This window comes from Pogona vitticeps, chromosome 3, assembly GCF_051106095.1.
Source record: "Pogona vitticeps strain Pit_001003342236 chromosome 3, PviZW2.1, whole genome shotgun sequence".
In the NCBI taxonomy this organism is placed as follows: Eukaryota; Metazoa; Chordata; class Lepidosauria; order Squamata; family Agamidae; genus Pogona; species Pogona vitticeps.
In genome coordinates this window covers 213,484,836-213,508,401 of record NC_135785.1, presented here as the reverse complement: position 1 = coordinate 213,508,401, position 23,566 = coordinate 213,484,836, and the positions used below count along the sequence as shown (strand labels likewise).

General features: G+C 38.1%; 1 protein-coding gene across 20 annotated transcripts in view; it reads right to left on the bottom strand.

Moving 5' to 3' along the window:
* Positions 1-23,566, bottom strand: part of ROBO2 (roundabout guidance receptor 2) — a 1,246,783-nt gene that overhangs the window by 96,189 nt on the left and 1,127,028 nt on the right. For all 20 annotated transcript variants that reach the window (XM_020785431.3, XM_072994027.2, XM_072994034.2 and 17 more), the window contains 5 exons: positions 21,932-22,013; positions 19,517-19,682; positions 18,360-18,526; positions 8,055-8,176; positions 1,539-1,770 (listed from right to left, as the gene is read on the bottom strand). In XM_020785431.3, the coding sequence (XP_020641090.3) occupies positions 1,539-1,770; positions 8,055-8,176; positions 18,360-18,526; positions 19,517-19,682; positions 21,932-22,013 (769 nt within the window). The remainder of the gene's footprint in view (positions 1-1,538; positions 1,771-8,054; positions 8,177-18,359; positions 18,527-19,516; positions 19,683-21,931; positions 22,014-23,566) is intronic.

The window sequence follows — 23,566 nt, the reverse complement described above, 5'->3', positions numbered from 1 at the left end:
AGAATCTGACATTTAACTGTTGACAGTACAATTTGTTATAGTCATTTATTGTACTGAAGGAGACACCAAAAGGCAGAGTGGATGAAGGTTGCATTAATCTACACAACAGCTTACTGGCTGCAGGCTTTAACATATCTATAGGCAGGGACATTCTTTAAAAGGTTTGCTTACAAGCAAGTAGGCTTTATCATATGAGACTTCTTGATATATGCTACTTGGAGCTTTACCCTATAGCATAATAACAGCTGCGATATCTAGAGGAACAGTGCTATCTACCTTTGGCATTAAGATGCCTTCAAGATCATTCTTGTTGTTAGTTTCCCAAGATGTGTTGCCCAGGGAAAATCATATTTGAGCTTGTTCCGTCAAAGTGTTACAATTAATTGCCTTTAAAAGATTTACTCCACAGCTGAAATGCAGTACCAGGTCACAATCAGCATAGGCCTGCTGAATCAGTGAAACCTACAGATGGGTTGATTCACCAAATCCCCACTGATTCAATGGGCCTACTCGTAACTTATTACTCATGCATGGGCCTAAGTAGTTTCCTTCTAAAATAATCTAAAACATCACCATGGGCCATCACCAAATTTGTGGTAGTAATTTTCACAATATGTGTAGTGCAAAAAAGGATTTTAATATATCAATCCCAAATCTATGGTTTATTAATTTTATTAGATGATGCCATGTTCTAATTGTGTGGGAAGATGCAAATCTCCATATTATTAATTTTTTTTATAAAGTTTTATAAAACATGGGCTGAAATCTTCTCGCTCAGTTACATAAATGACATAACTTTTAGACATGAATTGTTGTAAGTTGAGACATCTCCATAGGCATTATCTGTTGCATGCTGAGTTGTGTGACTATGTATGCAACAGTTAATGTTCACTGAAATTTGTTCACGTATGGTAATTTACTTCCAAGAATTATGTGGTTTGTGTAACTGTACAATATGATTTTAGTCATTATTTATGTTTATCCTTCAGCCATCTCTTTTTCTGAACTAATAAGTTCCAAAGCACTTTTGTTTTAGCATTTACTTATATGGACAGGACTTGGCTGGCTTCTTGGTTGCTAGCTTCTTTGTAATCCAACCTCCTGCAGATGTACAACATCTTTTTGAGACTGAGCAACTAGAACTGCATGTGCCATTACAAATTTGTGTGCACAGCTGCTTTGGTATTTGCTGTTGAAAACAAATGAACCTGCCTGCCCTGAGCATGCATACTGTCTTCAGGTGCTCCTACCCAGGCAGAAGCAAACACAAAACAGGAAAGGTCAGCCTGGGTCTGATAATAGCTGCTACATGCTCAGTTCCAAAGGTTTCCCCTCTGGCCTCCCATACATATTCTCTCTGGCCTCCCATACATATGCTAATTTCACATGACCCAGTCTTAAGTAGAGTACGACAGAGGCCCAAATTGCAATTTATGGCTCTGTATATGTATACTTGGAGCATTATGGAACACCTGAGCATTTCAAATGATTTTCCAAAAATTGTTGGCCTATTAGTTCTCTTAACCTATTTTACTTACCTTCTTCAGTGGTACGGGCAGATTTTGATTCACTGTCCATCCCTTGAAACTCGTTAAAATAAGGTCGAACTTTAATTTCATAAGTAACTCCTTTTTTAAGGTTGACAAGGACAGCACTGCGTTCTGTGGGAACTTTGACTTCTTGGGTCTGCCACATAGATGGGGAAGATAAACCGGATGTTTGGCGATATATGACTCGATATCCTTGAATAAATTGGGATTGGCGATCAACCTGAAATAAAATTAAGATAAATATTTCCAACACCAGATAAAGGAGGAAGGTTACCTCATCTCCTTTGAGTTGCCATCTACCAAGAATTCAGCTTGGATTTTAAAATAAAATTGTGCTACATTGGCTGTTCTAGTGCCACAGAAAGAGATACAAAGATATTTACAAAAAATAGGTAGCTTTGTTTCTATGAGCAATAAAAATGCAACGAGTATTAGTGCGGTGGTCAAGCAAAATGTCAAATAGTATTATAGAGGTGCCACACCTGGTCTGTCTGTGTAATATAGCTGAATGAACAGTAAATTTCAACCACCAAATCAAGACTCAATATGCAGGATTTCTTCACTCTCTGGATAGCTGGCTAAACTCATGAAAATTTTTCCAGAATTACAGTTATATTGGCTTAGGCTATACCTGAGAAACTGCAATGTTAAAGACCTGACATATCTTCTCCATATGAATCACTTTTACCAAACTCTGTCTACACTGTCATTAATGCCATTGATTCCATTGGGAATCAAGTTCTTATGACAAGAAAAAACACACAATAGCTATATAAAAAGAAACTTAAAACTAAATTTATGAGATCAAGGCATAAATGAATTTCATAAAAACCACCATTGCTAAAAATCTTGTAACATATGTTACAACAATGTAACACTTGCATTTTATAAACTTCTCTAGATACACTTTAAGGGGATTTATGCACTAAAAGAGTGATATAACTCACAATAATAGCTTGTTAATACTGAAGGAATCAAGCTGTGTTTTAAAGAAGAACATTAAGCAGCTGCTTCTAAATAAAGAGAGTGTGTAAATCAGGACAAATTGTTTTTATCCACATTTGAGTTTCATTAATTAAATGTTTTATGGACATTGAGACTTTATGAACCTAGTGTTTACAACAAAACACACTTCCAATTCCTGTGAATACTTTGACGTATATAGCCACAACCTAGTCCATTTATGAGGTATATTATACACTAACAATGTGTATGGTATATTAACATCTTTATATATTAATATGGGTTCATCTAATGAATTACTTGATTCACTGGAGCCTTCTTGTTTACGACATATTTGTACCGCACTATCTCTCCTCTTGCAGAGGAAAAAGTGCCCGGGTCCCTCACATAGCAGCAAACACATGGCATAAACTGCCTTCTGTTTTCTGTAGTAGCTTAATTTTCAGAAGCAAGGCCTGAAGTGATGAACTGGTTCATCTTTATATATATTATACCAAAGGCACATTCACAAGAGACAAGAGCCAGATTATGCATTCTGTATGAACTGAAATAGCTGCTTGTTTAGCCAAACTGTGGCTAAACAAGCAGTTCAAACTGTGTAATGTCTGCATCATAGCAGTGTATTCCAATCCTTTTCTCACACTCAGATTGCAGAAAACTGCACAGTCCAATATCCACTCTAACTGAAGAAGACTGAAAGAAAGTCATTTCTCTTCCAATACTCTCCTGGATTTCCCACACAGTTATCTTCCTTTCATCCTATTTCTACCCGCTTACTTTCATCTGCTTTGGTTTCAACATCTCTGTTGTTCTTTCAGCATTATTATTAAATCCAAGCCTTATTCCATTCTTTTCTAAACATTTCCAAATTATGATGTTTAGCCTTTACCATTTTCCTTTCCTTTTCCTTCAAGGACCTACAAATTACATTACATCTCTGTGAAGCAACAAGAATGTAGTAGAAAAGTGAGATGTGGAGTGCCTCTCTCCTTCTACCAAACGAGTGACTTTATATACTTAATAGAGAAAGAAAAACTATTAAGAATACAAATTACAGCCTGCATCTCCTGCAGATGTCTTAAATATTTCCCACAATTCTCTACCAAGCCCCAGAATAATTGAAAAAGCATCTGTTCTCAAAATACAGGTTTAAAGGGATGCAAGGTACAGTTTTTCTCTTTGTGAAACAAATGCACTCCATATTTTAACTCCTTCCCTACAGCAACTCGGGTTTACAATCTAGACTTTTATGTGTTGCTTTAATCAGCATCCAAAGGAAAAAGCAATGGAAGCTAGTTATCCCTCTCCTCATTGTGGAAAGAGGAAGTGAGACTGAAAACCAGTCATAAGGGCAGCTTGGGAATGGAGAAAGGTAAAGGAAACAGCAAGTGAAGGCAGATACAAACTTGTCTTTTCCAATAGAGACACAAATTTCAATTTAGCCTTCTGGTGAAATTATAAACTTGCCAACTTGCCTTTAAAAATATTCATGTGTTTCTAGAGGGAAATATCTTTAGGAAGCAAATTTAATTTCCAAATTATATTGATGATCTTAAGAATTAATTATCAGCAGCTTATTTATTAAGGCCACAATAAGGCTAACTGAAATTTATAATGCTGAAATCATTAAATGTTGAATTTCTAAAATCTGTAACTTAATATTACACTAGAGGCGTTTAAATATCTTTTCCTTGTCTCTGTAGCATCATCAAAGTAAAACAGTTTTTTGATTCATTCATTATTTCAAATTATTCAACACTTTTGGTGGGCCTTGTAATCAAATAAACTAATATGTAGCTCTCAGTAATATTATGTATTATCTAAGAGAAGTCATAATTTCTGTGTTACTGAGACAATGGTAGGTCATATGTTATCAATGCGATTTCCTAATTAAGTGAAGCATGGCAGATATGAATGTGTCTGATTTTAATTTTAGCTTATGCAAATACAAGAGAAAAACAAGCCTATTTTAGTAATTTTTTGTCACATTTGTTGTCAATCCAACTCTATGTTCACCGTTTGATTATAAAAATAATCCTAGTGCTCAGTCTACTGCTCACAATCCCATGACCTATGCGCACCTGAGATTATGGGTTTAAAAAAAGGATGATCTACCCAAGTGATGACATACCACAGCTATTAAGTTGCGAAAGGCAGGACTGGAGGATTCCCAAGCCAGAATTAGGATTGCAGAAGAAATATCAACAACCTCAGATATACAAATGATACAACTCTGATGGCAGAAAGGGAGGAGGAATTAAAGAATCTCTTAATGAGGGTGAAAGAGGAGAGTGCAAAAAACGGCCTGAAACTCAACATCAAAAAAACTAAGATCATGGCCACAGGTCTCATCACCTCCTGGCAAATAGAAGGGGAAGATATGGAGGCAGTGACAGATTTTGCTTTCTTGGGCTCCATGACCACTGCAGATGGCGACAGTGGCCACAAAATTAAAAGACACCGGCTTCTGGGAAGGAAAGCCATGACAAACCCAGACAGTATCTTAAAAAGCAGAGACATCACCCTGCCGACAAAGGTCTGCATAGTCAAAGCTATACTTTTTCCAGTAGCGATGTATGGAAGCGAGAGCTGGACCATAAAGAAGGCTGACCGCTGAAGAAGTGATGCTTTTGAATTGTGGTCCTGGAGGAGACTCTTGAGAGTCCCTGGGACTGCAAGGAGAACAAACCTATACAACTTGCAGGAAATAAACCCTGAGTGCTCACTGGAAGGACAGATCCTGAAGCTGAGGCTCCAATACTTCGACCATCTCATGAGAAGAGAAGACTCCCTGGAAAAGACTCTGGTGTTGGGAAAGTGTGAAGGCAAGAGGAGAAGGGGATGACAGAGGATGATATGGTTGGACAGTGTCATTGAACCTACCAACACAAATTTGACCCAACTCTGGGAGCCAGTGGAAGACAGGAGGGCCTCGGGTGCTCTGGTCCATGGGGTCACGAAGAGTCGGACACAACTTAACTACTAAATAACAAAAGCTTTGTAAAATATGAATACTGGTGTATATAACCATACAATTCTAGTTTGTCCTTCCTTCTTAAGGTATCAATTTTATGCACCTTTTCGTTCCCACTTCATCGACTTTTATACAAAGCTGTAAAATTCAGGGCTTTTTAAAAATTATTTTTTAGGCACAAAAACTTTTAACCTATCACTGAGTAAAACATTTCCAAGGCTATCTAAAAGGCATAAAGAGAAGAAGAGAAAATGGAAGAGGCAGGTGGATGTGTCCCAGCAGTTGAGATGGCAGAAGTATCACCTGTCACCTGCCAAACTGAATTCCAAACTGCAAAAAGGTTGAAACAAAATGTCAGTGCTCATCTGGCATTTGTCAGCTACTTTGCACTGCATCTTTCTGTTAAATTAATAATCCTGGCTTCATTCTCAGGACAATATGGATGTTATTCTGGATACTCTCGTTAATTAATTGGTTTTGTCCTGGGTACTGGAAACTTTTTAATTAGCTGCTCTGGTTTTCTCCTCTTTTTGTCTTTCTTCCTTGAAGCAATTTTCACATGTCTCTAGTGGGTACTGTGTACTGCTTGTTGGTAGTGGGTCACTGCTTTTCTCCTCTAGCATGTAAATTGGAATTAGTAATCATAATAATTGTTATTTTGCTGTGCAGAAAAATCTTTCCTCTTTTCCTTTGAGAAAAAAAGAACACTGACAAAAATTGAAAATTTATTCAGTTCACTTTAGGTTGGTTCTCCCTATTACACATAACCTTTCATGGGCCAAAATTCTTTCCTCAACCATATCAGTGCTTTCAGTATCAGTTTTGCAATGGTCTATGAGAAAGTGGTCTCTACAAATCATCCTTCAAACCTGCCTGAACTACTGATAGGTCTGGACTCTGCTGAATTACTGAAATATAAGCTCCCTTCTATTTAAGGGATAAGGGACATGGTGGCACTGTGGGTTAAACCGCAGAAGCCTCTATGCTGCAAGGTCAGAAGACCAGCATTGATAAGATCGAATCCACGCAATGGAGTGAGCTCCCATCACTTGTCCCAGCTCCTGCCAACCTAGCAGAATGTAAATGTGAGTAGATAAATAGGTACCACCTCTGTGGGAAGGTAACAGTGTTCCATGTCTAGTCGCGCTGGCCACATAACCACGGAAACTGTCTATGGACAAACGCTGGCTCTAAGGCTTGGAAACGGGGATGAGAACCGTGCCCTAGAGCTGGACACGACTGGACTAAATGTCAAGGGTAACCTTTACCTTTACCTATTTAAGGGATAACCACCCCATGTCAATGCTGTAAGGGCAACTGAGGAAACACTACCCAGTGTCCTCTGCTGTGATTGTTATTGCACTTCTCTTAATTTTGGCAGGCTAATCACAGGACATTCAACCAAGCTACTAGGGAAATCTAGTTTTAAGGATCTTTGTGAGGTATTAATGTATGTTTGGCTGTGAATCCAAAACTGTGTGGAGAGAACCATAACCATATGACACACTGTTACATAATTATGTACATTTCAGTGTATAAATATTCATACATAAACTCTGTGGCTTAAATAAATCTATGAACATTCAGTATTCATTGTTTCTATCTCTACTGCAGAGCTCATCTTATAAAGATCTCCTCCTTTTGGAATTCTGTGCAGCCTTGGTGAATCGTTCACAGTTCCCATCTTCCATTATTTCCCATCTTCTCTTTCTTGTAAGGAAACTGCCTGAAGGGCAAAACTACTCATTTACCTAAAAAATGTCTGCTTTTATGGTTACAGATTCTTTCCCGGAAATAAAAGGCAGAGAAATGTTGCATTTTGAAGCTCTGTCTTCAAAATCTACTCACTTCACTGTTTTTAGAGGAATGTTACGGGTAACAGCATCAACACGATAGCTAATTTGTCATCACTGATGCTCACAATAAAGAATCAAATATCATTCTTTATCTTAGGTATAAATAATCAGGGAATGATCTCTAGGACAATGTAAAGTTATTAGAAAAAATAAAAGTTATTAGGAAACTGAGCCTGGATGGAAGATGAACCACTGCATTGACTCAGATAAGGAGAAGTGTTAAAATATTATCAATATCATTTGGTTGGCTACTCATAAAGAAATTTTTTTCAAGTTACGCTCATATATACTTCAAGCTATACCCTTAGACACAATTTGGTAAATATCAGTATTGAAAAAAATCAAACATATTGGCCTAAATCAATTGTTATTCCCAAGTAGACACAGAATTATTAGCATTTACATAAGTGTCAATCTACTGTAGTCCTGTTGATTCAATGTGTTTACTCTAACTGGAATTACCAACTGGATGAACCCACAATATTCTGTGCTATGGTACTTGCTACAAATTCTGTTTACCTTTTAAGGAATGACATACAAGTACTTTGATTTTTTTTCTCTCTATACATGAACAATACAGTGTATAACAAAAAATATATAGGGAAGACCTTGTATGTTTTGTACTGTCTATTTGCAGCAGCTAAAAACAATTAAAAATGGAAAGGAGATAAGCTTAGAGATTCCACTGTATATTTCGCTCCACAAGCTTACCGTCCATGTCACCTGAATTGTAGTAGGAGTCAGCACAACAGGATTATGTAGCCGCACAATGACATCTCCAAGCTCTTTTTGGACTTGCCTGTGATCAACACCTTGTGCGGGTGGGCTGATATCTGCCAAGGAAGCACATCAGTATATAGTCACATACATGTATTATCTCAAAGAGGAAAGTTACTCAGAAGTATCAGTTCATTATAATGGTCAAAATCCTGTTGCTTAGTTGTTCTTATGGAACACAAAAAGCATAACTCCCAGCATGTTCTTACAGTAAATTAATGAGACTTGCTTGTATCTTCTGACTTGAAGGACACCAATAGGCATGCATGTACCTGATATTCCATGTGGAGATTCATTCATTTCCTATGAGAATGCTCTGGAAGTCATGTCGTTTGTCTTGTGCAGGCACAACAGAACAAGAGTATTTTGCTAAATGACTGAAAAGCTTAATAATCTTGATAAAACAATTTCAATAAGGATATTTGTTTTTTAAAACAAATAGATTAAATTAAATGGTGGACTTTACAGAATATGAATAAACACTGTTGATTTTTAAATTACACAAGGTTTTTCATTATATATGAAACCTATTTTAATAGCTTTTAGAGACACATTTTTGCATTTAGTAAGAATGATACCCCTTCATGGATTGCTGCCTTGTCGTGACGAAGGGGCTTGAGTAATTCAGAGAAGCAATGGGCTATGCCGTGCACCCAAGACAGACAAGTCATACTGGATAGTTCTGACTAAACACGATCCACCTGGAGCAGGAACTGCCAAGCCACTCCAGTATCTTTGCCAAGAAAACTTCATGGACAGAAACAAAAGGCTAAAATAGAAGACACTGAAACATTAGCCCCTCAGGTTGGAAGGCCTCCAACATGCTACTGAGGAAGAGTGGAGGAGAAGTATAAGTAGCTCCAGAGCTAACGAAGTGGTTGGGCCAAAGTCGAAAGAATGCTCAGCTGTGCACTCGCCTGGAAGTGAAAGGAAAGTCCAATGCTGCAAAGAAAAATACTGCATAGGAACCCGGAATGTAAGAATCTATGAACCTTGGTAAGCTGGATGTGATCAAACAGGAGATGGGAAGAATAAACATTGACATCCTGTGCGTCAGTGAACTAAAATGGACAGGAATGGGCGAATTCAATTCAGATGATTATCATACGTATCTACTACTGTGGGCAAGAATCAACAAAAGAGTGGGGAAAGCTGTACTGGAATACAATCTCAAAAATGATAGAATGATTTCAATACAAATCCAAGGCAGACCTTTCAACATCACAGTCATCCAAGTTTATGCACCAACCACTGATGCTGAAGAGGCTGAAATTGACCACTTCTATGAAGACTTACAACACCTTCTAGAACTGACACCAAAGAAAGATGTTCTTGTCATTCTAGCGGACTGGAATGCTAAAGTAGGGAGTCAAGAGATGAAAGGAACAATAGGTAAGTTTGGCCTTGGAGTTCAAAATGAAGCATGGCAAAGGTTAATAGAGTTTTGTCAATAGAACAAGCTGATCATCACTCAAACACTCTTTTCCAACAACACAAGAGGTGACTCTACACATGGACATCATCAGATGGGCAATACTGAAATCATATTATGTTCTCTTCAGCCAAAGATGGAGACGCTCTATACAGTCAGCAAAAACAAGACCTGGAGCTGATTGTTGCTCTGATCATCACCTTCTTAGAGCAAAACTCAAGCTTAAACTGAAGAAAGTAGGAAGAACCACTGGGCTAGTCAGGTATAATCTAAACCAAGTCCCTTATGAATACATGGTGGAAGTGAAGAATAGATTTAAGGAATTCGATTTGGTGGACAGAGTGCCTGAAGAACTATGGATGAAGGCTCGTAAGATTGTACAGGAGGTAGCAACAAAAACCATCTCAAAGAAAATGAAATACAAGAAAGCAAAGTGCCTGTCCAAAGAGGCCTTACAAATAGCAGAGAAACAGAATGCAAGGGAGATAGGTAAAGTTACAGAAAATTGCATGCTGACTTCCAAAGAATAGCAAGGAGAGACAAAAGGGGCTTCTTAAATGAACAGTGCAAAGATATAGAGGAAACAATATAAAGGGAAAAACCAGAGATTTGTTGAAGAAAATTGGAAATATAAAAGGAACATTTTGTGCCAAGATGGATATGATAAAGGACAAAAATGGTAGCAGATGTCATCAGGAAGAGGTGGCAAGAATACACAGAGGAATTATACCAGAAGGATCTGAATGTACCGGACAACCCAGATAGTGTGGTTGCTGACCTTGAGCCAGACATCCTGGAGAGTGAAGTCAAGTGGGCTTTAGAAAGCATGGCTAACAGCAAGGCCAGTGGAGGTGATGGCATTCCAGTTGAACTATTTGAAATCTTAAAAGATGACGCTGTTAAGGAGCTACACTCAATATGTCAGCAAATTTGGAAAACTCAGCAGTGGCCAGAGGATTGGAAAAGATCAGTCTACATCCCAATCCCAAAGAAGTGCAGTGCCAAAGAATGCTCCAACTACCGTACAATTGCACTCATTTCACACACTAGCAAGTGTATGCTCAAAATCCTCCAAGGCAGGCTTCAGCAGCATGTGGACCGAGAACTCCCAGAAGTACAAGCTGGATTTTGAAGTGGCAGAGGAACTAGAGACCAAATTGCTAACATGCGTTGGATTATGGAGAAAGCCCGAGTGTTCCAGAAAAACATCTACTTCTGCTTCATTGACTATGCAAAAGCCTTTGACTGTGTGGACCACAACAAACTATAGCAAGTCCTTAAAGAAATGGGAGTGCCTGATCACCTTTATGTATCGCCTGAGAAATCTTTATGTGGGACGGGAACCAACATTTAGAATTGGATATGGAACAACTGATTGATTCAAAATTGGGAAAGGAGTACGACAAGGCTGTATATTGTCTCCCTGCTTATTTAACTTATATGCAGAATACATCATGCAAAAGGCCAGACAGGAGGAATCCCAAACTGAAATTAAGATTGCTGGAAGAATATCAACAACCTCTGATATGCAGATGATACCACTCTGACAGCAGAAAGTGAGGAGGAATTAAGGAACCTTGTAATGAGGATGAAAGAGGAGAGTGCAAGAAATGGTCTGAAGCTCAATATATAAAAAACCCAAGATCATGGCCACTGGTCCCATCACCTCCTGGCAAACAGAAGGGGAAGAGATGGAGGCAGTGACAGATTTTACTTTCTTGGGCTCCATGGTCACTGCAGATGGTGACAGCAGCTACGAAGTTAAAAGACACCTGCTCCAATACTTTGGCCATCTCATGAGAAAAGGACTTCTTGGAAAAGACCCTGATGTTGGGAAAGTGTGAAGGCAAGAGGAGAAGGGGATGACAGAGGATGAGATGGTTGGGCAGTGTCATTGAAGCTACCAACATGAATTTGACCAAACTCCGGGAGTTAGTGGAAAACAGGAGAGTCTGGCATGCTCTGGTCCATAGGGTTACCAAGTCAGACACAACTTAACGACTAAACAACAACAAAGATATACATTTTTGCATTTAGTAAGAATTATAGCAATATGTTTGATATAAAAACTTTGTAACATTAAAAATGTAAAGAACTGATTTCCTTTAAATAATCTAGGTAAAGTAAAATTGTGTGCGTTATTTGCAATATTTAACTACCATTTGCGTCCATGAAAGGCAATAAATTGCAGGAGCTAGAACAAGCATTCTAGACACAAATGTTTTCCTGTAGAATTGTACTTAAATTCATCTGCATTTGGCAGCAAAGCCAGGGCAAGAAAAGAAATAAGCCATGAAATGAGTCTGTCTCTTGTGCACAAGTATGTTGCTCAGACCGATGATATATAATATAGCAAAACTGATATAAATTTGCATATCTGAATTAGGATCACCTAAACATATGAAAGGTATTCACAGAGCAACATTACCAAATGCATGAAGTCCCTTCACTGTAATAGGACACAATGTACCATCTTTATTATGAGAATGCCTCCTTCTCTCACCCACTTAGGACCTCACAACAGAAAAAGGCACTCCATTTAGTAAGTGGAGTTGTGGTCAACATGACAGAATAACACTCAGCTGACCACTTCAGCACTATTACTGTACTGTTTTCACCTCATTGAGAACTGGAAGCACATTATGGTTCTGTTTGCTGAAGAGGGTAGGGTATTCCTATAGCCTTTTCCATCTAATAGTTCATTTACACACACAGAATTGTTCTATATGACTGTAGCATGAATTTTGGATGTGTGATGGATTCAGTTCCCCAATCCCAGTGCACTTGACACTAGTAACAATTAGGTCTCAGAGCACATTTAAGCAAATTATTCCTGTGAATAAAATAAACATCCAAAGCAATATTTAAAGTGGTATTATCATAAACTTGTATTTCCATTGTATTAATGGGTGTTCTATTAAATGTAATTGTTTGTTGACCTCAAATAAAGATGATGATGAGGTTTTGCATAGGCTCCAAAGCTCTTGATTACAAAGTAAAAATAGCTTAACAATTCCAAATTGACAACAGAGAAGAATGTACAAAGAACATCCAAAAAAGGCAAATAACTGCCAGGCTTGTAATATGGCAAAATCAAGTAACATTTTAAAAATATGTAAATAATTATGCTAGTAAAAGTCCCTTTTACCCTTCATTTCAGGACTCCTGGAGCCCATGATGCTGAAGTAGACTGGAATCAGCTCTAGGTTCTAGCATCATTGGCAAAGATATATCCTGTGGAGCTGTGTCTTCCTCTCATTCCTCAATGGCAGTGACACAAACAGGAACAGTATCCGTTCCACCTATTTATCTTTTGCCTAAAGTGGACACTCAGATTTAAAGGTCAACAAGCTAGTAGGGGCTACATCTCCTACTCCTTGATAGAGCATCACAGCTGTTAATAAATAAATAAATAAATAAATAAATAAATAAATAAATAATAAATAAATAAATAAATAAATAAATAAATAAATAAATAAATAAATAAATAAATAACAATTTGGGAAACTACAAATATATTGTTACCCATAAAATGCAAAGATTAACCCTCACTTCTCAATTCAGAAAGTTATAGCAACACAGTTTAAGGATGATAAAAGTAACATTTATCATGCCAAATGTTTAATCTCTTATTTTACTTCACTGTAAGCTTACACTAGGACATTTTTATTACTTATGCAAATAGGATGGAGAGTGTAAAACATGTATTTCCTTTAATATTTATGAAAAATTACCATAGATTTTGTTCACTTTATGGGTACTACATATGTGCCAAACCATGTGCACAATTGAAAAAAAATACAGTGGTGCCTCACAAGACAAGTGCCCCATTTAATGACGAAATCGCATCAAAACAAACTTTTTGCGATTGCAAAAGCGATCGCTTTACGATGTTTTAAATGGGGTTTTTTTTGCTTTGCAATGATCAGTTCCCTACTTAGGGAACCGATTCTTGCAAAACGACGGTTTTCGGTCAGCTGATCGACGGTTCCAAAATGGCCACTGGGTTAAAAAAAATGGCTCCCTGCTCTTTTCTGGGACGGATTCCTCGCTGCACGGGCAGCGAAAATGGCTGCGCTATGGAGGATCTTCACTGGACAGTGAGTTTCAAGCCCATAGGAACACATTAATCAGGTTTTAATGCGTTTCTATGGGCTTTTTTATTTCGCATTACATTTTCGTTCTACAGCGATTTCACTGGAATGAATTAATGTTGTAATGCGAGGCACCACTGTACTGAATTGTTAAAGTCTTAAAGCATTTTTAAAAAACTCCACTACCCTCTGCATGCCTGGAGTTCTTCCTAATCCAATAAACGTCAATATTGATAGCCAGCAAATGACTGACACTGTCCAGAAGCCAGTACCCTGTGTGATCCCTTGAGGACAATCATGCAAGTGTTTTAAACTGATTCTCAGGGTCTCCTTCAGGCATCCAGTGTCCTCTTGATTGCACAAGTGATTGTGTGTCCTGTTGCACACTCCACTGCACAATGGGAAATAGAAATGTTATTCCTCAAAAAGCAGAATAGAATTTTGGCTGTTAGCTTTGAAACGATGTGTCTTTAGGACTTGAAATAAAGTCTTGAATTAAAAACAGACCCTGATGGATAGTGCTACAGTGAGATTGGGGAAACACTTAGTACGTGACTGTAATGAAAATGGTAGAAATTGTTTGGTAAAGTCGATATTTTAATGATCACCTATTATTTAGGGATTATTAGACTCCGTGGTTGAAATCCTGTTGCACAATTGCACAAACAGCATACTTTTTAGAAGCAAAATGATATCAGAAATCTCCATAAACATTATATGTTGCACCTATGGCAGTTTGTTTCCAAAAGTTATACCTTTTGTGTAACTATACAACAGGAGTTTAGCTGCAGAATCACTGCAGGGGCCAGTACTGTTTTCTGCCACCCAGTGAAAGCATCACAACTGTTTGATGAAAGAAAAAAAAGTAGATTCACATGGATGAATAAAAGGAATCTGCTAATAAGAACACTTCAAGTAACAAGGTTCAATGTTAATTGTAGCTTATTATTACAAAGGTAGCCAGTATATATAATGACAGTTGCTACAGTTCTTTCAGGGCACTGAAGTAAGTGGTCACGGACAGCTACCTAACTGATAACGTGCATCGTTGCTTTAAGCTGATTCTCTCTTTTGTCATGGCTAGTATGAATACTCCCCCCCCCCACTCCAAGATGTCAGCTTTCTTTGTGAAGTTGATTTGGATGAAAGTGCCATCTGAAATTCAATCAAAATATTATGCTAAGTGTCATTTTAATTCATTATGTAATTTCACCAAACTACAGGCTACCACAAAGGCTGTCAGTGTTGTACATGCTGGAGCTCATGGGGCTGGCCGACAGCTTATGAAAACAGAAACTTCAGTGCAAACAAAAAGAACTGTTTCAATGAGAAAAAAAATATTTTATCAGTCTGCCAGGCAGAATCCGATGATAGAAGCTGTCAGCTGTTCTTGGTCAGTGTCATTAACAACATTAAGGACAGCAGGAAGGAGCACTCGTAGCAAATCCAGGAAACAAGGGATGTTGTTTCTTAGACTTCCTTGGAAGACTTTCATGGATAAGGGTAGCTGGAGGCATGGGGTCTAGGAACATGGGTATTACTTTCAATTCTGCTCTGCCACACATTCAAGAAACATTGTCAGCCCTTTGTCTAGTGAATTCAGTCTGTAGATGGAAGCTGGGTTTCAGTACAAAAAAAAAACTGGTGTCCTTGATTTGCAGAAGCCCAGTGGGCAGCAAATAACGTAGAACATTGAACAATGAAGAAATTCACATACAAGGGCCTATGTTACTCCAAACAGTCCTTTGTGGGCCAGCCTTTATGCAGGTTTGTGAATGATAGATAAGTTGTTTCCATAAGGGCAGTAATATGTCTGCATTCCTTTAAACAATAGTGATAATAGAATATTGACATTACTTCCATGGTTTTTTGTTTGTTTTCTTTCCTTTTGGAACAGCTTTATGACTTATAAGTCCAAACAGGAATAAATAGCTTGCAACAAAATAATCTGTATTTATTTATATCATCCTTTTAAGAGAAGAAAAGTTGCAGAAATTAATTAAAGCTCTTCCCCCCCCCCCCCCCCCCGTTTTGGATATCATGGAAGAACACACGGTGAAGACATTGGACACAGATAACATACCATTATATTTTAGGCAGACATAGATCAAATGCCAATAGCTTTGGATGAATGAAATACACAGTTCAGCACATTGCTTTGCCAATTGGCAGTGCAAATGTCACTGTCAGTATGGTTTCTTACTAATTCTTTTAGAAAGGGCTTAGGGTGAATGTGCCTCCATGTCATACCTGACTGTACCTAAAACAGATTCATTGCATTGTTGCTTCCCTAAAATTAGGACATTTACTGAAATGTTTTTATTACAGCAATACTGCCTATCGATGCTGTGGGTAGTTGGGGAAACCCACCCAGCCTGCTAAACAGGCACAAGGGAAGGGGAGTGAGCTCTGGTTTTGGATCACAGCCTGTTTGGTTGCTTCATGCTGCTTCATTTTCACCTTCCAAAAATGTAGGACCTTTGAAATAAAACATATATGCTCCTCATATATACATATACCGTTTTCTATCTCTGTTCAAGCTATCCTGCATAGGGAATCTGACGTGGGCAAATGGTTTCTATGCATTTGGCCTTGGCTAAAGACCTATTAGATTTAATAGTTTTTATAAGAAGGTGAGGTCCTTTGCCCAGTCCTGCTACCTGCTCCACTTCTTAACATAGTCTGGTTGCCACATCTTCTAATTGGTACAATAATAATCACAATCAGGTGTTGAAATTAAAAGTAAAGAAGTTGATATACTTTACTTTACTTTATTGTTGTTACAGCATCGAGCCATATAAATAAAACAAAATTAAATGCAGAGCTTCAAGTACTGACATATACTATAAAAAGCCAAGTCAAATAAGCAAAAGACACTAAAACTACAAATATGACAATGTAAGACCAATGTCTAGGTTTGGCTATCTATTCTGCCTACCATGGCATGCCGCCCAAAATTTTGCTACCAGTTCTGTAGTAATCCGATTTTGATCAATTAACAATTGGTTACAAGAAGTTGATATTGGGAATTTCATCCATTCTCATTGCCTATTAGCCTCCATCCATCCATCCATCCATCCATCCATCCATCCATCCATCCATCCATCCATCCATCCATCCATCCATCCATCCATCCATCCATCCATCCATCCATCCATCCATCCATCCATCCATCCATCCATCCACGAGGCCACAGTCATAGGCAGAGCAAGGAGCCATCTTTCCCAACTTTACTTCTGCTGCTTATTCTGCCAGATCACTCATGGTATAGAGGGCTTAAGGAGAAGAAAAGGACTCCTGCTGTCTTGTTCCACTTAATCCAACATTCTGTTCTCACGTTTGTATCTATCTATTCAATTGCTATAGGAAATTCCATACACAATACCTTTTCTAATAAGTTCTCTCATATCCTTATTCTTTTTTCTGCATACTGAATCAGCATGTTCATGAAGCTGTCTGTCACAGCTATAATATTTCTTTCCTCAATGGTCATAATTAGTTTAGACTCCCATTGGAACATTTGGCAAGTTATGCTTTTAAAAACTGATAATTCACTTTGGAGAAACTTACTGAATTCTGCCATCCTGATAATGATTGAGCTAAAGAGTAATACAGATAGCTAATTTTAAAAAGTTCATTATTTCACTGCCTTTTATCTTGCTCGTGGATGTCCTTTTTGAACACTTTGCAGATAAGTTAGAATTTCCATTGACACTGTCATGGTTAAGGAGGCATGGCAAAGATACCTTTTGGAGACCACTTCCTGCAAACTACCTCTCCTACCCTATGCTTGTCCCTTCTACTTTGGCACTCTTTTCCTTATCCCCTTTCCTATCTTGTAGTCATTTCACACCTCACTGCATTCTCTCTTCCCCTCTAACTGTTGCTGTTTCTCCTTCTTTTTGCTCCTCCTATTTTGCCACCCTACTGTCTCTTCTTTTTGCAATTTCCCATTGCCCTGTCATGAGTCACTCCACTAATCTTCCCTCTTATTATGAAGCAGCAACCCTGTTACTTTTTTATGAGAGTTTGGGAAGAGTGAGGGCAGCATTACATCCATTATGTTGACTCCCCCAATGAGTCTCTGAGCCAATATGGCCACCTAGATGCAATCATGGAGAAATGAAAATATAACATATGTCTATAGCTTCTTCTGCAGGGTGCCAAACCCATTCTGAAAGTTAAAAGAGAAAAGAAGGTGGGGAGTGAAGGAGAAGTGAGAACAAGCAGAGCACCAGTTAGGGGGGAGATGCAGGGAGAAGAAAAAGCTAATTATTGTTCCGAGGGATGTTGGAAGGAAAAGCAAATAAGAATGTTGGGGAAAGATTTCAGCTGGGGACTTGAAGGGATTTATGACACCACTAGTCATTTCACTACCCTGGATAGTTTAATGTCATTTGTAGTTTTAACTACTTTGCTGGCATTCCCTGTCTTCAGATTATATATGAATTTTGAATAGCACTAATCCCAAATCCTTTGGGCACTTCATTACTCACTTTTGTCCAACAACAAAACTTTCTGCTTACATTCACTATATGCTTGATATATTCGTAGATCATTCACTCACTACCATAGCCCTGTCCTGGATTTTATTTCTTAGCCATGTTAAGACAGAAAGGTATATTAGAATTGCATGACAAAGGGGCAGGGAGAACATGCTATTTATATTTTGTGAACTTCAAAGGTGTTGCCTGAAAACCAGAATGAAGTTACCTTGGGTTCGGACAGGGTCTGACATGGTGCTGGGGTCACTCAAACCTTGTGAGTTGATAGCTCTCACCATAAACAGGTAAATCGTATTTGGACGGAGTCCTCTCACAGTGTAAGGTGTTGTTTTTACATGATTAGCAACCGTTTGCCAACTATTGCTCACCGACTGGCTGAAATGAAAATATATTGGAAGACTATTGATCAAAGGAAGGCAAGGTTAGAAAATTCTCAGGGCTGAATTTCAATCTTCTGCTGTAAATCACTGAAGCAAAATAAATTTACAAGACATTATTAAGGCTATAAGCTAGTTATAACTGTATCAGCTGAGTTAATCAACAGGGAGTACAACACAAACAAAATAGCTTACAATTATGATTTCTTTAGTGACACTTAATAGCATATCAGGAAAGAATGTCTGCAAAATAGAAATTGTAGGTAGAAACACCTTTTTTGAACACACATTTTTAAAAAGCTCAACTCTGCGAAATGAATACTTTCAATAAAATGCAATACAAAAGATGTGTAAAAGCTTTGGCCCTTTTTGCCCAAAGCTGGCATGCAAAATTACAAAACCTACAAAAACCTACAAAAGAATAATACTCGGTGACTACTTTTCCTGTTTAATTACTGACAAGACTCTCATAAAGATAGATCAAAGCACTATGCCTTCCCTGTGCTATTAAATATATCAACAGAAATGTATGGCATCCCAGTCAGCCTGATGGGATGTCACTGCTGTTCAATTTTGTGTCAATTAAGTGCCTTTGCAGATATCAGAGAGCACAATTTCATTTCTCTGAGCGTTCTGTTATGAATGAATGATGAATATATATTACAATGAACATAAGGCAGTCAAAAAACTTCTGAATAACTCCAATGGTAAGTGAAAAATATTTCAGTCACTGGCCAGAATTCTGATTTGGATATCATTGTCATTACTTTGTGTTTGTACTGCCTCTAAAATGAAAGGCTGGTCAATCTGTATCCCTGCAAATCCAACCAATGGAGTATATTTCAGGACCTGTTCATTCACTGTTTTAGTTTTAAAGTCATATCACATATGCATAAACATTTTTTTACCATTATATCTTATCTCTCTGACAAACCTGCAAATGGCCATAATAATACTGACATACAAAAACAACAGATTCTGAACATACCTAAAAGCCTCAATAACGTATGCACTAGTTGGAAGGTTTCCAGGGGTGCCAGGCTGCCAAGACAAGGTGACACTATTCTTAGTGACATCAGTGACCTGAGGTTTGGATGGTGGCCCAGGCAGGTCATTTAAATCATAATTTTTGCTAACTGGTGCCCCCCCAGATTCTGTAGAAGACAAATGGTAACAATGTACACTTTTAAAAGAAATAAACAAACAAAACCTGTTTTAACAAAGAAAAGGTTAGAATTAAAGTTGAACACATTTGGAAAAAAAAGGCATGTTTTAGCTCTGTCTTGTATATACCTAGCTTCACTGTATGGCTTCATGTGTGGGTGGTTTTGCCCCAGTTACTAGCAGAGTCCCTGTACAAAAAGCTGTAGGCACAAGGTTGCTGTTCTAGTGCTGAAGAACTTTGTATTCTATGAGAATGAGCAGAACCTACCATTCCCCCACATGTGAAAACAGAGAATCTCAAATGCCTGAATGGAAGGGAGGTAGCATAGTAACCCAATCTGATATGAACCAAGAGAATAGTAGAAGGTGATGTGTATATACTCTGTCTGAAAAGACCACACTAATTTGAGTTAATATTAGCATATTCACTCGACACAACCCCTTAGAATAGACTAATGCATTTTCTTCTTGACAAAGGTTGCTTGGCTTAAACAGAGAGAAGCTTGACAGTTGGCACTTTTCCCATCACAACATTTTTAGCTTAGATACATGAAGATGCCTTAAATTGAGATTGGCCATTGGTCTGTCTCAATCAGCCTACTCAAATAGGCAAGCAACATTCAGAAGCATTTTCCAGCTCAGCTGCTGAAACTCCTTGAATGGATATGAAAGAACCTAAGACTCCAGGATGCAAAATGTGTTGTTCTACAGCTGAGGATAAATCAAGCAACACATAGAATAGGAAAAGGTAGTCAATTTAACTACCTGTATTTTCATTTGTGATGAAGAATTCCAGCAAAATTAACAATAACATTTATTTGGATCCTTCAACCAGATTTATACAGACACTGAAAGTAACAAAATGTCTTAAGTGGGCTTACCCAAATTAACCACAAATGTGAATGCATCCTGCTACTTAAATTGTTGCCTGCTAAGGATCCGTACTCACTTATCTCCATCTCTGCAGTTTGAGGGACATGGGAAAGACACATGGGTTATCAATATATTAAAGGGCCACTCTGGCTCAAGGTGTGGAACCTACTTTTAATTCAGTGAACAAAATTGTGTACAGGCACTCCTCACTTAATGACTGAGTTCCGTTCTTACAATTCAGTCATTAAGCAAATTGGTCAATAAACGAGGAACTTAAATGCAGAAGCAGGAAGGAGCTGGAGCCAGCTGGAACAGCAGCAGCAGCAGCAGTGTTGCCACCAGCTTGGTAAAAAAACCCTAAACAAATGAAAGCTTATGCATTGCTCCTGGCTGGTTTGAGAGCCCCCACAATGGGCAAGGGGGCTATTTTGGGAAGCTTGGACATTGATCCTGGCTGGTTTGGCAGCAGAATGAGACAAAGACTGAGAAAGGGGATTCCCCATACTGGAGAACTGGTTGTAAGTCCAAGCAGTCATTAAACACATAGGTCATTAAGTGAGGAGTGTCTGTACACATCATTTTGGGGCACATTCAGTTAACCCTTTTCTTGATCAAATGACTTCTAACAACAGAATAAGAAGGTGATTTCACCTTCTGTGCAAAACCTGCTTTGAAGAGGAGAGGTTGCATGGAGAAGGAAAGGAGCAAAGCTCTTTGCATGACTGGAATTTTGTACAGTGGTGCCCCACTGGATGATTACCCCGCTTGACAACAAATCCGCTTAACACTGAAGCTTTTGCGATCGCTTTTGTAATGGCAAAACAATGTTTAGATGGGGGAATTTCACTTAACATTGATTGGTTCCCTGCTTCAGGAACCGATTTTTCGCTTTACGAGCAGGTATTTTGCCCATTGGAACACACTGAACGGTTTGCAATGAGTTTCATTGGGTTTTTTACTTACGCTTGATGATGATTTCACTCTACAGTGATTTCGCTGGAACAAATTAATGTCGTCAAGCGAGGCACCACTGTATGTGTAAAGATACACTGTTTCCATAAGTGAAACTATAGGCACAAATAAAGGTATGGCTCCTGAACTATCTAACCCAACTATTCTCAACAGGGGCCATATGGCCCTTGGGAGGGAGTGGTGTTGGCACATTTGAAGGGGACTATAGATTGAAAAAAATATCTCTTTTTCTGTTCATCTGTTTGTTTTGTATTCTTGTTCGACAGGGGGCCCTGGAACCTGAGAAGAGCTCCTATACAAGCCATGACCAAAAAAAGAATGGCTGATCTAATCCACCTCCACCATCAATATTTTTCCTCTGCTTGCCCATAATACAGTAAAAATGTTCATTTACCTGTTACATCTAGCACAGCACTCCAAGATGTCTCTCCACTTGAACTTGTAGCAACACATGTATATGTCCCAGTGTCAGATATCTAAATGTGTAGAAATGATTGAGGACATTCTTGTCAATTCCTTTACTTAACCAGTTCATTTATTTTTTCTAAATATCCCTTGTTGCACACTAAGAGGAATTCGCCTACACTCTGAATCCAAATATTTCCTAAACAATAGTTCAATGATATTTTACATTTAGTATACAGAAATAATTCCTTAATCCTACTTGATTCATATTCAAGCTTCCTCTACCAATTATTATGCATCAGGTTAATGTCTCTATTTTAGACTAATAATTTATATATAGAGAGATTTCATATGCTAATGTTTTATTTCATGTAATTAAGAAAGACTACAAAGGATAAGGGCAGATGACTCTTTAAATCTGTACTCTGCTATTCAAAATGTCTCCATTTATTGACAAAAAATATAGAAAACTCTTTCAGAACTCACAAAATGAACACCTGTTTAAACACCGTAGTGTTCAAGACCTACCTTCATTTTTTTAAAATGTGTCTCACCACAAAGCGAAACAGAACAGGAAAAGCATGTGATTTGGTACTGAGTTCCTCTGCTGATGTGCAAATGCCCCTTAGCCCTTTCAACTTTCTCTCCCACTTTATTTATTTATTTATTTATTTATTTATTTATTTATTTATTTATTTATTTATTTAATTTATATCCCGCCTATCTGGTCGTGTCAGGACCACTCTAGGCGGCTAACAACATTAAAAGATAATACAATAAATATACGTATAAACAATTTTACATAACAGAAATACTGAACAGAAATACTGAACAGAAATACTGAACAGAATTCACTTCTACTGAATAAAATATTTTGGTGCATATTTCTCAAAATATGCACTTTGTACATCATTTATGTGAGCTACACTGCAAGCTTTGGAAAAGCATGAATTCTCCTCCAGGTTTAGGCTTGGACAGTAAGAATATATTACATTTGCAATGACCTGATGAGTTATGGTAGAAAAACAGGCCACATTCACAAACTCCTTAATAAGCTAGGATAGCTGAATTAATTTCCATTAATAATAACAACAAATGCTAAATGTGCATACTACCCAAATAAAACAGCTGGACAACACATTTGAATAACACATTTTATGCTACAGCAAGCATACTTTGGTTGAGTTTCAATAGATATCCAAGACCATGCAAACATACTGCAGAATCAAAAGGGAAATGCCTCAGAGATGTTACTTAATCATAGTTGTTATGCCCTCATTTTTGTTTTGGGACTGCTCGGATTTCCCTAGTGAGAGACTGTAGCAGATGATCAAGCCCTTCTGTGTTAACTCATTTGCCCAAATATCCCATAATGTAGAAAAACATTAGATAAGATCCAGACTGAGGCTTATGGAAGTGGGGTGGCATAGAGTTCCCTGTCCTCATCCTGTGTAGTATAGAGGATAGAGTGCTAGACAGGGACTTAGGAGACATGGGTTCAAATCCCCATTTGGCTGTGAAACGTACTCATAACCTTAGGGCAGTCACCTTCTCTCAGCATGATCTGTCTCATTAAAAAGAGGAGGAGGAGGAGGAGAGCTGCATACATAGTCTTGAGCTTAAT